The sequence below is a fragment of the Procambarus clarkii genome, unplaced genomic scaffold (genome assembly GCF_040958095.1).
Source record: "Procambarus clarkii isolate CNS0578487 unplaced genomic scaffold, FALCON_Pclarkii_2.0 HiC_scaffold_123, whole genome shotgun sequence".
In the NCBI taxonomy this organism is placed as follows: domain Eukaryota; kingdom Metazoa; phylum Arthropoda; class Malacostraca; order Decapoda; family Cambaridae; genus Procambarus; species Procambarus clarkii.
The window spans coordinates 1,801,862-1,818,161 of record NW_027189156.1 but is presented as its reverse complement, the minus strand read 5'-3'; the positions used below and the strand labels follow the sequence as shown (position 1 = coordinate 1,818,161).

The 16,300-nt window shown below is 45.2% G+C and overlaps 1 protein-coding gene across 1 annotated transcript in view; it reads right to left on the bottom strand.

Annotated features, from left to right (window-relative positions):
• The window catches only part of LOC138360836 (cilia- and flagella-associated protein 251-like), a 67,348-nt gene extending 59,731 nt beyond the window's left edge, over positions 1-7,617 (bottom strand). The window contains exons 1-2 of the mRNA XM_069320352.1: positions 7,610-7,617; positions 1,183-1,378 (exon numbers count right to left, since the gene is read on the bottom strand). Coding sequence (XP_069176453.1) covers positions 1,183-1,378; positions 7,610-7,617 — 204 coding nt within the window. The remainder of the gene's footprint in view (positions 1-1,182; positions 1,379-7,609) is intronic.
• Between the last annotated feature and the right edge of the window lie 8,683 nt (positions 7,618-16,300).

The window sequence follows — 16,300 nt, the reverse complement described above, 5'->3', positions numbered from 1 at the left end:
ATTTATCATGGACCCTGACAAGTTTAATTTTACCTGTCCTATTGGTTGTAAATTAAGTGCCTCCGCTGCCCTTTGAGTAATGAAAGTTCTCTGGGAACCTTGATCAAATTGTCCACGTATGGTGATCTTGGCTCCTCTGTTCTTCACTTGAAGTTGGGCAGTAGGCAAAGCAGCATCCACTTGAGATGCTTGTGAAGTTACGCTGTACACATCTCGCACCTTGCAGCACTGTACTGGTGTAGATTCTCTACGTCCTATTCTAGGATTGACATAATTAGTCCTAACTAATTTGCACAGTGCAGCATGATGCTTGCCCCTTCTACACCTATTGCAGGTGTTCAGTGGGGTGTCACAGCTGTTAACATTATGTGGTTTGAGACACCTAGTACATTTGTGTAACTGTTTGAGTCGTCTGACTCTTGTGTCTCTATTAGGATAATTAGTACATTTGTACAGAGAATGTTTTTGATTGCAAAACAAGCACATTCCCCATCCTACAGATCGTTTAGGGGTTACCAATTTAGGTAAAACAGTATTTGCAGGTGGTGATGGTTTTGCTGCTTGCATTTGCTTGTTATTTATTCTCTTGTGAGTACTTGGTGTACTCTGGGGAACCATTAATAGGCTCTTGGGAGTGCTCTTTGGACTATTAGGTCTCTTAGGAGCACCTGTGGAGTTATTAGTAGTGCTCTTTGGACTATTAAGTCTCTTAGGAGCACTTGTGGGACTCTTAGGCCTCACTGATGAATCAGTATTTGACTGATTGTTGTTACATTGAGTATTAGCACCTTGGTTACCTAGTGACAGTGTCACTTTAGGAGTTTCAGGCAAGGAAACTGATGTAGGTACAGTTTTGGTGCATTCAGATTTAGCATTAATTGCTTGGTCTGCTGTATGATTGCTCATATTGCGCAAACCTGTATATATATCCTGCATTGACAGGGTATTACCATTCTGGCATACATATAGTTTATTAAGTGTGTCACCAGACAATTTCCTTTGGATGATAATTTTAGTCATCCACTCAGCAGTTGGGTGATCCACCTCTTTACTGAAAGAATTTATCAGTGACTCAAGCTGAAAATTAAAGTCTTGTAAAGAGTCAACTGATTGCTCTGGTGAAGATAAATTTAATAATTGGTGCACAAGGTTTATAATAGTCTTCTCATTGTTAGCACTTACTTTAGAAGGCTGTGGTGAGCAATGGTGACCATTACTTGTGTTGCTTAAGGCTTCTTGCTTAGCCTCAGCTTTGATTACAGCTTCGGCTGCTGCCGCAGCATTAGCTTTATCATTTTCTGGTTCAGATTCACTGATCATTGCAGCTTCACTTGTTTCATCGGCAGCTTCACTCGTTTCTCTGGGTTCTTGGGATAAGCTAGTTAATTCAGTAGCATTATGTATTGAACTTATAGAATCCAAGGAACATTGAGAAGTGTGGTCTGAAATTTGATCAGACTCTGTTAACAAATCATCACATGAAGCTGTATTAGATGAGAGGTTAGAAAATGAAGGTTGATCTTCAGTTGTTGATCTTGTATAGTGATCAGCATTGATTAGAGGATTCTCCTCGTCTTGATTTAGCTCAAGTATTTCATCTGAGCTGAGTGTTAACTTGGATACAGGTCTATTAATGATCTGATCCACCCACTCGGGAATATCTTGCTTCGCAAGCACCTCCTTATATCGGTCTAAACTGGTTTGAACAGAATGTTCATAGTTATCGAGAGCAGATTCTGTTAGACGTGAGTGGTCTGAGACAGTATGATCGGCCTGGAGTAAATTCCTGTGGGTCTCGATTACAGTCTTGATGTAGTCATATTTTTGGCTGGCGATCCTTATGGAACTTGCTAGTCTGTAGACGTCACCTGGGTCAGTTTCGACACAGAAATGACATTTCATAAGCAGTTTTCCTAAAGGAGCTTGAAGAGCTGTCAAGAATCTTGCATTCCTTTCTAAAGGATTCATTCTTGTGGTAAATTGAGCCTGATAGGGCTTATGTAGCTAGTGGTATAGCTATAGTCTGCTCCTGGATGTAGAGCAGGTATAAGTATTGACCGCCTGATAGGGCTTATGTAGCTAGTGGTATAGCTATAGTCTGCTCCTTGATGCAGAGCAGGTATAAGTATTGACAGCCTGATAGGGCTTATGTAGCTAGTGGTATAGCTATAGTCTGCTCCTTGATGCAGAGCAGGTATAAGTATTGACAGCCTGATAGGGCTTATGTAGCTAGTGGTATAGCTATAGTCTGCTCCTTGATGCAGAGCAGGTATAAGTATTGACAGCCTGATAGGGCTTATGTAGCTAGTGGTATAGCTATAGTCTGCTCCTTGATGCAGAGCAGGTATAAGTATTGACAGCCTAATATTTCTTGAGGCTGGTTGTAATTTACCTCATTTAGAGGTTAGCTACCTACCTAATAATAAGCAACTAAGATTTGAGTGGTACCTTGGTCTCACTACAGGTGTTCCTCAGCTTAGCTCTTCTAAATCACCCTCGGATGGGTAGTGGACTTACAGTAACACTCAAAGACATACATAGAATATGCAATAAAATAATTACACAATAAGTGGTTAATCCCACCCATGATAGGGTCAGCACAAAAGAATAATATATGTGTCACTAACTAGCTCAAGCCTAGTCGTGAGAATTTCTACTTGAGAAACTACAACTATATTTAGTCTGTGCTTGTGTCAAATTCAACACAATCACAGCCTAAATTGCTACCTACCTAAGGTTGGCAAAGATTATATTATGGTGCAGTAATGTGCAAATAATTGTGCTGTGTTTTTGTTTTTTTTGTATTTTATATAATATACACTTGTGTAATTATGTGTATAAGAAATTAAATGAACACAAAAGAATTAATTGTGTTTGGCAAGTATTCTACTGCCGTAAATATTATCTAACTCCTGAATGTACTCCTAATTGTGGAATAAAATGTTATCAGGGTTAGTAATGATTAACTAGTATGAGATCAGTAATTTATATTAGTATACTGGATCCCTAAATGTTAATGATCCACTGACTTGAGTGAATCAGTAATTATAACATGGATTCAGGCTATAATGGACAGTCTGCTGACAGCCATATAATGAAACATTGGTATAGCCTAAATGGTTAACACTTAATTGGTGTTAGTGATTAATATAAGGTTATGAGCTGTTGCTCTTGGTGACCTAAGGATTCTACTTCTGTATGAAGTGTAGGTCTAAATGTTGTGGGTAATTGGCTATGACCCACTGAAGCTATGTATAAGGTAGCTGTTAGTGTGATCTAGGCTAACTGATGTGTTACACTGTTAGTTGACACAATTAATTAAATAGTCTAGCTTCTATCACACAAGGATTAGTTATTAATGGTTAATATTTTAATTATAAATTTAATGCCTATCCGGTTCGATAAGGACCATAATGTGGGATATTTGGGCTTGATTCTGATTAATTAATAATTAAAATAGTAAATTAAATTACGAAGGACCACCCGCTTTTAAAGTAAAGAGGGAAACTGAGAATTTCAGATCATTAGATAAAATTCTAGAGAAAACCAGTGACTATGGATATGACTAGAAAGTATGATCATATGAATAATTAATGGGCTGTATTATTAAAAAACCAAACCTCAAACACCTACATTGGGGGGTTATTACTGGAGGTCAGTACGTCCAGGAATCAGTGTGGTTCGTTCACTAATTCAATTAATAATAATCTAATCCTATAAATAATGCTGAATATAATATTATTCATACAAAGAAGAACATGAATATGAGCATAGTAATGAGTTACAGTAAATCACACATTATGTTGAATATTCTGAATGTATCAAATTGCTAAAATATAGGAAAAAGAAATAAGCCTTAGCTTGTAGTAGGTTCCTTTAGATAACTCTGGAAGTCCTCTTAATCTCCAAGTCTGGCACATTGACGAATGGCACGATTAACATGGAGAAGGCAGCATGAGGAATCCGTCTCTCAAGCTGCAAGATAAATAACTACCAGTAGCAATTGATTTAACTACTCAATTCATATTCAAGATTATTGATATCTACAGATAGAATTCTAATCACCTGTTATTAGGTGTTGTCTTGCCGCGTGACGTGCAATCACCCCGCTATTAATAAACTTATAAATGATGCATCAAATAAAAGGTACTTAGCTGTGGGCACTGTGTAAGTATTAAGATTGCCGTAATTACGCATCCCAAGTTCCGGTGAACCTATCCTGGATTGATGCGTTTCAAGCTGGCTGATCACGTGTCGTCAGGAACCAAGTCTAGGGGTCCCTTATTTAACACCAGCACTATTTGAAGATATTATCTGCAAGGTCGTTCACGCCTCACAGTGGCGGCTTTCCTCTGTGGATGGACACACTTGTCCTATTTGCTGGACAATGGCGTCTTTTGTGAGTACGGTAAGCGTAGCTTTGCCTCCTTCTGGCCTTGCACGTGTCCGCTTCCCGACTGAGGATGGCGTCCCCCAACCCACGCCGAGTCGACGTTCATTACACAAATTATTGGCATTAACATTAATATTTCTCGCATTCGCGCTTGAAACTCTAAAGACTGGACGGGTTTATTATTTAGAGGAACGAAATATTATTATTTAACTATTTAAGAATAGTAAATATATAAGGGAGAGGAATTAATGTCTCCCCATGGCATTCATTGATGACGTTAACTCTATCGCGAGTTAGACGGTATAATTCTAACGCTTTATTCGGCTTTTAGTTAGAGAACAATTCGTCTGCAATCAGTTGTCATACAGAATGCTTTAATTATGGAGAATCGTATTTAATTCTCACACAAATTGAATATAATGTGTTTTACTGTAAAGAAATCTGACGCAATACTGGTGTCAGGTGACGTGAGAATTTAGCCTAATGCACAGATAAATTATTAGTACATGAGAATTCTACGAGTTGTTAATTTTACTTACTACAATGTTAAGTATGGTTTGTAATAAGTAATGAGAATACAACAATGCTGTATTCGATGTTGGAAATATCCAACATCTTGTACCTGTCCGGGCAGTCACTGTTGGCATTCAGGCATATTCCTATGTTTGTTTCCTTAGTGTAGACTGCAGTGTGGAAAACTCCGCCATGGAGTTTCCTCCAAACATGGAGGAAAACTCCTCCGCCACCAGTCTGACACGACACGTCTAGGTGGACGGATGTGCGAAGGTTGGTCCTGTCAGATTTGACAGTTGTACCTCGCTCGCGTGGATTTTACGTGTCACCCATAGTCTGCAAGTACGCTGTGAGGTCTTCCCTTGTTCATGTGTTGGACTGAAGAGGGAATCGACGGAATATTGAGCAACAAGTGCTCCAGGGACAGGTGCTTTGCAAGAAGAAGAAGTGAAGTCTGTGCAGTGACGTATGTGACGTCTGAAACAGTTCACCCATCTGTGACGACGTAGAGGCTGGATCACTCCACCGGGAAGCAGTGAAAGAAGAAAACTAATTGGGAATCAGGACGACTGCAGCTGAGAAGTAGGTTGGCAGCCGTAGTTGTGAGGAGAAGTCGACGGCCGGGAGACCAACTCCAACCCTGCAAGATATTGTGGAGGAGCACGGACCTGCGGAGGACAGAGCACAGTGACGACGCGTTTATTTTGGGACGTTGATTGGGTTCCTGGAGAATGCATCAGTGTGTGTGTGGGGGCGTTCCAGACAACGAGGCGAGAGCCGGGACCAGGAGCTACAATTCAAAGCTCACCGGAGGGCGAGTCCACATCAGTGAGGTGGAAGTAGGTGATTCTAGTTTCCCTCCTAATTCCCCTTTAGTCAGCTAGATATTTAGCCAGAGTATCTTTCATGTCGTGAGCAAGGCTCACTAATGTCTATGTCACGGTAGGACAAAGTTGTGAGAAGTGAGGCTGTAGAAAGCTCTCAAGGTATATATATTTGCGGTGTGAGGATGCACCTGTTATCTTTGAAGAGTTTACTGTGTCGTTGACGATTTCTTTCATGTGACATTAATATGATAACTTATGCCAGAGAATATATATATATATATATATATATATATATATATATATATATATATATATATATATATATATATATATATATATATATATATATATATATATATATATATATATATATATATATATATGTCGTACCTAGTAGCCAGAACGCACTTCTCAGCCTACTATGCAAGGCCCGATTTGCCTAATAAGCCAAGTTTTCATGAATTAATTGTTTTTCGACTACCTAACCTACCTAACCTAACATTTTCGGCTACCTAACATAACCTAACCTATAAAGATAGGTTAGGTTAGGTTAGGTAGGGTTGGTTAGGTTCGGTCATATATCTACGTTAATTTTAACTCCAATAAAAAAAAATGACCTCATACATAATGAAATGGGTAGCTTTATCATTTCATAAGAAAAAAAATTGAGAAAATTTATTAATTCATGAAAACTTGGCTTATTAGGCAAATCGGGCCTTGCATAGTAGGCTGAGAAGTGAGTTCTGGCTACTAGGTACGACATATATATATATATATATATATATATATATATATATATATATATATATATATATATAAGCATAGCAGTTATTGGTATTAGGCTGTGTGCCCAGTATTTATCTTATTATTATTGATATCGATGAATTTATCTATATCTATGTATATGTTGGTGTGATGAATAACATTTCCATGTGTGCAGCGATTAATTGTGTTGTCGCCTTTGAGAGGAATTACTGAATCTAAGAACAGTACCGTGGTTAATTGCATTATTTGTAATTATTGTGAAGTACAGTGTATCATGCTATTATAGTGAAATATTATGTTAATTGCTGTAGAAATGAGTTATTGAACTTGAGATCAGTGTGGTGAATCATTGCGTTCTATTGCCATTATAGAAATATTGTGTTGATGACAAATATAGTGATTCCGGCGAATTTAAAGAAACAAAGCGCATAGCGCATGGAAAACAAGTACAGGAGCATTCACACGGTGAGAGGGGGGCCGGTCAGCTGATTATGGCATTGATGGGAAGGGGGAGAGTGTTACCCTTTAGGTGAGCCTCAGTTTTATGAAGAGAGAGTGACTTTCTGCATTGTACTTGATGTTTCGTTGTTGATACGGATATAATACCTTGAAGTTTTTAAGTAAAATTCAAAATACCTTTGCGTTTGTATTATCCCTCCATATATATCTTGTTGCTACAGAACAGTTCCAAGGAGTGAGAGTATTAGAGACATATACCTGCCTGAGACCAGATTTAATGAGTGAGCTCTGCCATTAGTACCACAATTCCACAATACCACTGACGTGTTACTGGACACAGAAAACACCAGTTGGCGACCTTGCAGTTAGTAGTAGAGCCCTTGTCCGGGCGGGCACACGGTTGGTAGAGAGCAAACTGTGTTCCCACTCATTCTTTGGCTATAAGGCTGGCTGGGGATCGACTGGGATACTCTCCTGGCAAACAGTGGCGCCACGAGGATTGAGTGAAGACCCGCAGGGCTACGGTGAGTAACAGTTATCGCTAATACTACTGGGTGGTGTCCATGTAGAGAGAGAGACACCTCGACGTAGGCGACCGTTGACAGGATAAAGTACTTAGGATATCTTGTATACTGTTACCTCTCTCGCGTACCCCGACATTGGCAACCTTGCCAGGATTATCGATCAAGGTAACGATCAAGATAAAGGTTGCAATTGTGGAACTTTACAGTGGTATTAGGTATCAGGTACAGGTTATCACTCGTAGCACAAGATGGAGGATGATAAGGTAGTAAGGTTCATTGACACTAGAGATGAGCAGGTGCTAGAGGATTGCACCAAGGCACAACTGCAATCGATAGCCGACCACTTTGGGATAAAATTGAGATCTTCCAAAGTGGGAGAGAGAAGACTGGAGATCATGGCACAGCTCAGGGCACGGGATGAAGCTTTGAGGGAGGAACGGCCACCAATACCTGCCAGTGTGGGAGAACATTTGAGCATTGGTGGAAGCAGGGGATCCAGTGGTAGCAGGCGCAGCGTCAAACTGGAGATATTGAAGCTGCTGCTGGAGGCACAGCTGCGCAGAGAAGAGCGAGAGGCGCTGCTGCGCAAGGAAGAGCGTGAGCAAGAGGCACAGCTGCGCAGGGAAGAGCGAGAAGCAGCACAACTAAAACGGGAAGCACAGCTGAAGCGTGAGGAGCGAGAGGCACAGCTAAGACGAGAGGAGCGCGAGCTAGAAGCTAGGCTGAAACAGCAAGAGGTAGAAGCTAATAAAGAGATCGAGTTGAAGCGAGCTGAGCTAGGGCTGAGCTTGGGAAGCCGAGCTTCCACCTGCTCCGCCACAGCAGGAAGACGCCGAGTGAGGGAGCGAGATTTGCCAGTCTTTGTACCAAACGAAGCAAAATGTTTCTTTGACCACTTCGAGAGGGTCGCTACCTTGAAGAAGTGGCCGAGGGCGGAGTGGGCGGAGCTGGTTCAGAGTAGGCTTACCAGTGAGGCTCGCGAAGCCTACAACATGCTCGACCTCAGGGAGTGCACCAACTACGATGCTGTAAAGAGAGCTGTGCTCCATTCTTTCAAGCTGACGCCGGAATGTTACAGGAAGAGATTCAGGGAATGTACCCGTTCGCCAGGAAAATCTTATGCGGAGACGGCGAGGGACATGGAGAGAAAGTTCCTGAAGTGGCTGGTATCTTAAGGAGCAAAGTCGGCTGAGGATGTCAAGAGGCTTATGGTCATGGAGAAGTTTATGACCGTGCTCTCTCCTGAGATCAGGGTTAGAGTAAAGGAGGCGGAAATAAAGGACCTGAGGGCCGCTGCCGACAGAGCTGACATGCTGGAAGAAGCCCTGCAACCTCGCCGAGAGAGACAGCACCGACCGCCTGTATACTCCGGATATGGTAGAAGTTATAGAAGGACGGACGGATGGAGGACAGGAGCGAGTTCTCCCAAGTCCCACCTCTCGAGTGGAGACAGTAGAGGATCAAAGAGTGCTGTGGAGCCGGTAAAGAAGTCCCAAGCTGAGAGCTCAGGAGCTGTTGCTGCGACGAAGGAGACGACAGATGGCGCGAGAGGAAGACCCACGGAGCGACGGCCTCTGGAGGCAGTGCCAGGGCGAGCGGTGGTGGATGGTCTCCGTCGAGGAAGATCCGCTGCTTCAATTGCGGAATATTCGGACACGTCGCGCGGGAATGCAAACGCCCTAAGCAGCGGGGGAACGTTTCTTTCGTGAGGGTCGAGGACCAGATGGTCGAGAGAGTGCGGGATGAACCCGTACTGAGTGGGGAGAAAAGAGTTCACTCATTCGTGTGTGAGGGAACCGTAGGGATGGGGGACGCAGACCCCATTCCTGTGAGAATATTAAGAGACACTGGGGCAGATTTTACCCTGGTGAGCGAAACCCTGTTCCCCGAGGGATACGAGAGTACCAGTGTGGGGGTGGCAAGTGTGACCACTGTGGGAGGCTCAGTGAGGATGCCCCTACACCAGGTACTCTGAATTCTGATTATGGCTGCCAGACCCTAGTGGTGGGGGTCTGTGCATTAATGCCCAAGATGGAGGCACAAGTCATCCTGGGAAATGACGCATGTGGAGGATGTGTCCTCCCTAACCTCGTGAAGGGCGAGGAGTGCTTGGAGCACTATAAGGAGGAAGGCGGAGTGTTAGACGCCTGTGGGGACGAGAAGGGAATCGCCGCGGTGGCGTTCCCTGTATGCGCTGTGATTCCGAGACGGTGTGACGGACACAGAGGGAGTGGATCTGATAGGGCTGAAGAGGAGACGTCCGACAGCCTGGGAATCGATCACCTCTTCATGGAACCCGGAGAACAAGTGGAGGGCGAAGGCAGCCCGGATGGTGAGTTACAGGTGACCCTCGCCAGTTCTCTAGGGGTAGACCGCACTCGTCTTGGGGAGTTGCAGCAAATAGAGTTCCCCGAATTGATTCATGAGGCCAAAGGAGAACGTGTTGGTCCTGAGAGGGGCCACTCATTTTTACATACAGAACGGCATGCTGATGAGACAATGGAGGCCTGTGAGGATGGAGGCCGGAGAAGAATCTCTAGGTACGAGACACCAGGTAGTGTTGCCGGCCCAGTGCAGAGCGGCAGTGTTGGATCTGTCGCACTCTGTGGACTCTGCAGGTCACCTGGGGGTGACCAAGACGCTGCGTAAGATCAGGGATCATTTCTACTGGCCATGAATGGGCGCCGATGTGAGGTGTTATTGTAAGACGTGCTTACCTTGCCAGAGGGCAGGGAAGAGCCAACCCGCGATACCAAAGGCCCCGTTAGTCCCTGTTCCTGCGTTTGGGCCTGCATTCGAGCGTCTGTTGGTCGACGGGGTGGGACCGTTGCCACGGACGAAACGAGGAAATACCTACCTGATGACAATCATGTGTGCGTCGACGAGATTTGACGTCGAGAGGAGTAGCCGGGCAGCTGCAAAGATTTTTCTCTTGGGTGGGAGTGCCCAGGGAAATTCAAACGGACTGTGGAAGTATATTCCAATCCAAATGGTTCAGACAGACCATGACAAGTTGGGGAGTGACTCAGATTAGGTCGTCGCCCTACCAACCGGAGTCGCAAGGGGCGATCAAAAGGTTTCACTCCACCTTGAAGACCGTTCTAAGAGTGTTCTGCGCAGAGCAGGGAGCTGAGTGGGATGAGGCAGTATACCCTGCGTTGTTTGCCATATGTAACGCAGTGGTAGAGTCGTTAGGTTTCTCACTGTTCCAGCTTGTGTATGGACATGAGGTGCGAAGTCCTCTGTCCATGCTGAAGGAACAATGGACACCAGGAGTGACCGTGGGAATGGTCAACGAGTACGTTCGGAAGTTCAAGGAAAGTCTCACTCTGGCAAAGGAACTAGCAGGAAAACATCTGAAGGAGGCGCAGCGTAAGATGTCGGAATGGTATGACAAGAAGGCTACGCCGAGAGCGTTCCAGGTTGAGTCCCAGGTGATGGTATTGCTGCCGGGTAAGAGTAGAGTGACCGAGTCACGATTCGAGGGACCGTACCAGGTGCTACGGCGGTTGGGTCCTGTAATGTATGAAATCAGTAAGCCGGATAGACCCCGCAAGACACAGGTGTGTCATGTCGACCGCCTGAAGCCTTTCTTCCCTGAGGAAGGAGGAGCCGCCGAGCAGGACGGAACGATGACTCGAGACCCCCAGCAGAAGATGATTTTGTGCATGCAAGTGGATCAGGAACTTCCAGAGGAGGAAGGAAAGTGGTCCAGGGCGGACGGCACCCGTCTCACCAATTCGGAGAGTTTGGCGAAGATCGAGGACAAGCAACAACACCGGGAAGGACAGCAAAGCACGGACGTGACGAACCTATTAAGGGAGAATGCCGACGACGTTCTCTTTACCGACGTGCCCCGACGACACAAGAGTGTAACGCACGAGGTAGAGGTGAGGGACGCCAGGCCCGTCAAGCAGAGTGCTTATAGGGTAAGCCCAGAGAAGCGAGAGCTGATGAGGAAGGAGGTGGAGTACCTCCTTGAGAACAACCTTGCAGAGCCTAGCAACAGTGAGTGGAGTTCCCCATGCTTGTTAGTGAAGAAAAGCGATGGTACATTCTTCTTTTGTACAGACTACAGAAAGGTGAACTCCATCACTGTGGCAGATTCCCACCCCATGCCAAGGGTGAGCGATTGCATCGACCAGGTGGGTAGTACAAGATACGTATCCAATGTCGATCTGCTCAAGGGGTACTACCAGATCTCATTGTCTCCCGAGGCCAGGAAGATATCAGCTTTCGTAACACCGGATGGGCTGTACCAATACAAGGTGTTACCCTTCGGAATGAAAAACAGCGGTAGTTGTTTCCAGCGCATGATGAATGAGTTGCTAAGGGGGGCCGAAGGCTGCACAGTATACATCGATGACATCGTCGTGTACGCCGACGATTGGAAAACACACCTGGAAAGACTCAAAGAATTGTTCAGGAGGCTAGAGGAGGCTAACTTAACCGTAAACTTAGCCAAGAGCGAGTTTGGGAAGGCCCACTTAGAGTACCTAGGCTTTGTCATCGGCCAAGGAGAAGTAACCCCTGTAGATCACAAAGTGTCAGCCATTAGGGATTACCCAGTGCCCAGGACACGTAAGGAGTTGTTGAGGTATCTGGGGATGATAGGATACTATCGTGGATTCTGCAAAAAAAATTCCACGGTAGTGCATCCCTTGACCGAACTACTCTCCAAGAATGTGCGATGGGAAGAGGCCTGCCAGGAGTCTTTTGAGAAGACCAAGAAACTGTTGACGGAGGCCCCAGTGTTAATATCCCCAGATTTCTTAGCCAGATTCATCCTGTACGTGGATGCCAGCGTCGTTGGGATAGGGGCCATGTTGACTCAAGAGAGGAGTGAGGTACATAGGCCGGTAGCTTTCTACTCCAAGAAATTTGTGAAATACCAGCGTGCCTATAGTACTGTCGAGAAGGAGGCTTTGGCTTTAGTAATGGCCCTGAAGCACTTCGATGTGTACGTGGGAGGAGTGGCGAGGCCTGTTCTTGTGTTCACAGATCACAACCCTCTGAAATTTTTGTACAAGATGATGAACTCCAACCAACGACTGACGAGGTGGGCGTTACTACTACAGGAATACTGGCTGGACATCAAGCACATCAGAGGGAAGGACAACGTGGTTGCGGATGCCCTGTCCCATGTACACTAACCAGATATGACTCTTATTTTAAGGGGAGGGGTATGTGACAGTGTTCCAACCATTATATTTCTCCCATGCCTGCTGAAAGAGTCATATCCACTTTACCCGAGCGTTCTCTATGTCGCGGGCATCAGTTTGATATAAGTGGGAGAGTGTAGTGTTCTCGCATTGGCGAGAAATTCGTAAAAGAAAACTATTTTGGCCTGTGGTATAGGCCCTTTAGGACGCCAATATGGCGCTGGCCCCTCCGTTTTGCCGCCAAAACTGTGTGAAGTCAGTGGCACCAGATTGGTCACTGACAGTTAGGTGGCACAGGGGGCCAATGAAAACCGTCCCTGGCAAGTATGACGTCACGAAGGCAGGGGGGGGTACAGTCATCGCGCCGCGGTGGCGCAACCAGTCTGACACGACACGTCATGGTGGACGGATGTGCGAAAGTTGGTCCTGTCAGATTTGACAGTTGTACCCCGCTCCTGTGGATTTTACGTGTCACCCGTAGTCTGCAAGTACGCTGTGAGGTCTTCCCTTGTTCATGTGTTGGACTGAAGAGGGAATCGACGGATTATTGAGCAACAAGTGCTCTAGGGACAGGTGCTTTGCAAGAAGATGAAGTGAAGTCTGTGCAGTGACGTATGTGACGTTTGAGACAGTTCACCCTTCTGTGGTGACATAGAGGCTGGGTCAATCCACCGGGAAGCAGTGAAAGAAGAAAACTAATTGGGAATCAGGACGACTGCAGCTGAGAAGTAGGTTGGCAGCCGTAGTTGTGAGAAGTCGACGGCCGGGAGACCGACTCCAACCCTGCAAGACATTGTGGAGGAGCACGGACCTGCGGAGGACAGAGCACAGTGACGACGCGTTTATTTTGGGACGTTGATTGGGTTCCTGGAGAAAGCATCAGTGTGTGGGGGCGTTCCTTCCAACGAGGCGAGAGCCAGGACCAGGAGCTACAATTCAACTCTCACCGGAGGGCGAGTCCACATCAGTGAGGTGGAAGTAGGTGATTCTAGTTTCCCTCCCAATTCCCCTTTAGTCAGCTAAATATTTAGCCAGAGTATCTTTCATGTCGTGAGCAAGGCTCACTAATGTCTATGTCACGGTAGGACAAAGTTATGAGAAGTGAGGCTGTAGAAAGCTCTCAAGGTATATATATTTGCGGTGTGAGGATGTACCTGTTATCTTTGAAGAGTTTACTGTGTCGTTGACGATTTCTTTCATGTGACATTAATATGATAACTTATGCCAGAGAATATATATATAAGCATACCAGTTATTGGTATTAGGCTGTGTGCCCAGTATTTATCTTATTATTATTGATATCGATGAATTTATCTATATCTATGTATATGTTGGTGTGATGAATAACATTTCCATGTGTGCAGCGATTAATTGTGTTGTCGCCTTTGAGAGGAATTACTGAATCTAAGAACAGTACCGTGGTTAATTGCATTATTTGTAATTATTGTGAAGTACAGTGTATCATGCTATTATAGTGAAATATTATGTTAATTGCTGTAGAAATGAGTTATTGAACTTGAGATCAGTGTGGTGAATCATTGCGTTCTATTGCCATTATAGAAATATTGTGTTGATGACAAATATAGTGATTCCGGCGAATTTAAAGAAACAAAGCGCATAGCGCATGGAAAACAAGTACAGGAGCATTCACACGGTGAGAGGGGGGCCGGTCAGCTGATTATGGCATTGATGGGAAGGGGGAGAGTGTTACCCTTTAGGTGAGCCTCAGTTTTATGAAGAGAGAGTGACTTTCTGCATTGTACTTGATGTTTCGTTGTTGATACGGATATAATACCTTGAAGTTTTTAAGTAAAATTCAAAATACCTTTGCGTTTGTATTATCCCTCCATATATATCTTGTTGCTACAGAACAGTTCCAAGGAGTGAGAGTATTAGAGACATATATACTTGCATGAGACCAGATTTAATGAGTGAGCTCTGCCATTAGTACTACAATTCCACAATACCACTGACATGTTACTGGACACGGTAAACACCAGTTGGCGACCTTGCAGTTAGTAGTGGAGCCCTTGTCGGGGCAGGCACACGGTTGGGAGAGAGCAAACTGTGTTCCCACTCATTCTTTGGCTATAAGGCTGGCTGGGGATCGACTGGGATACTCTCCTGGCGAACAGTGGCGCCACGAGGATTAAGTGAAGACCCGCAGGGCTACGGTGAGTAACAGTTATCGCTAATACTACTGGGTGGTATCCATGTAGAGAGAAAGACACCCCAACGTAGGTGACCGTTGACAGGATAAAGTACTTAGGATATCTTGTATACTGTTACTTACCTCTCTCGCATACCCCGACAATATATATATATAAATATATGCGAACAAGCCTGAATGGTCCCCAGGACAATATGCAACTGAAAACTCACACCCCAGAAGTGACTCGAACCCATACTCCCAGGAGCAACGCAACTGGTATGTACAAGACGCCTTAATCCACTTGACCATCACGACCAGACAAAATGAGGTGATAGCCGAGGTTATTTGAACCACCCCACCGCCGGCACTCGGATAGTAATCTTGGGCATAGCATTTTACCAAATCACCTCATTCTTTGGGGGCAAACGTGAGGAACACAAATGCGAACAAGCCTGAATGGTCCCCAGGACAATATGCAACTGAAAACTCACACCCCAGAAGTGACTCGAACCCATTCTCCCAGGAGCAACGCAACTGGTATGTACAAGACGCCTTAATCCACTTGACCATCACGACCGGACAAAATGAGGTGATAGCCGAGGCTATGGGTTCGAGTCACTTCTGGGGTGTGAGTTTTCAGTTGCATATTGTCCTGGGGACCATTCAGGCTTGTTCGCATTTGTGTTCCTCACGTGTGCCCCAAAGAATGAGGTGATTTGGCAAAATGCTATGCCCAAGATTACTATCCGAGTGCCGGCGGTGGGGTGGTTCAAATAGCCTCGGCTATCACCTCATTTTGTCCGGTCGTGATGGTCAAGTGGATTAAGGCGTCTTGTACATACCAGTTGCGTTGCTCCTGGGAGTATGGGTTCGAGTCACTTCTGGGGTGTGAGTTTTCAGTTGCATATTGTCCTGGGCACCATTCAGGCTTGTTCGCATTTGTGTTCCTCACGTGTGCCTCAAAGAATGAGGTGATTTGGTAAAATGCTATGCCCAAGATTACTATCCGAGTGCCGGCGGTGGGGTGGTTCAAATAGCCTCGGCTATCACCTCATTTTGTCCGGTCGTGATGGTCAAGTGGATTAAGGCGTCTTGTACATACCAGTTGCGTTGCTCCTGGGAGTATGGGTTAGAGTCACTTCTGGGGTGTGAGTTTTCAGTTGCATATTGTCCTGGGGACCATTCAGGCTTGTTCGCATTTGTGTTCTTCACGTGTGCCCCAAAGAATGAGGTGATTTGGTAAAATGCTATGCCCAAGATTACTATCCGAGTGCCGGCGGTGGGGTGGTTCAAATAGCATCGGCTATCACCTCATTTTGTCCGGTCGTGATGGTCAAGTGGATTAAGGCGTCTTGTACATACCAGTTGCGTTGCTCCTGGGAGTATGGGTTCGAGTCACTTCTGGGGTGTGAGTTTTCAGTTGCATATTGTCCTGGGGACCATTCAGGCTTGTTCGCATTTGTGGTCCTCACGTGTGCCCCAAAGAATGAGATGATTTGGTAAAA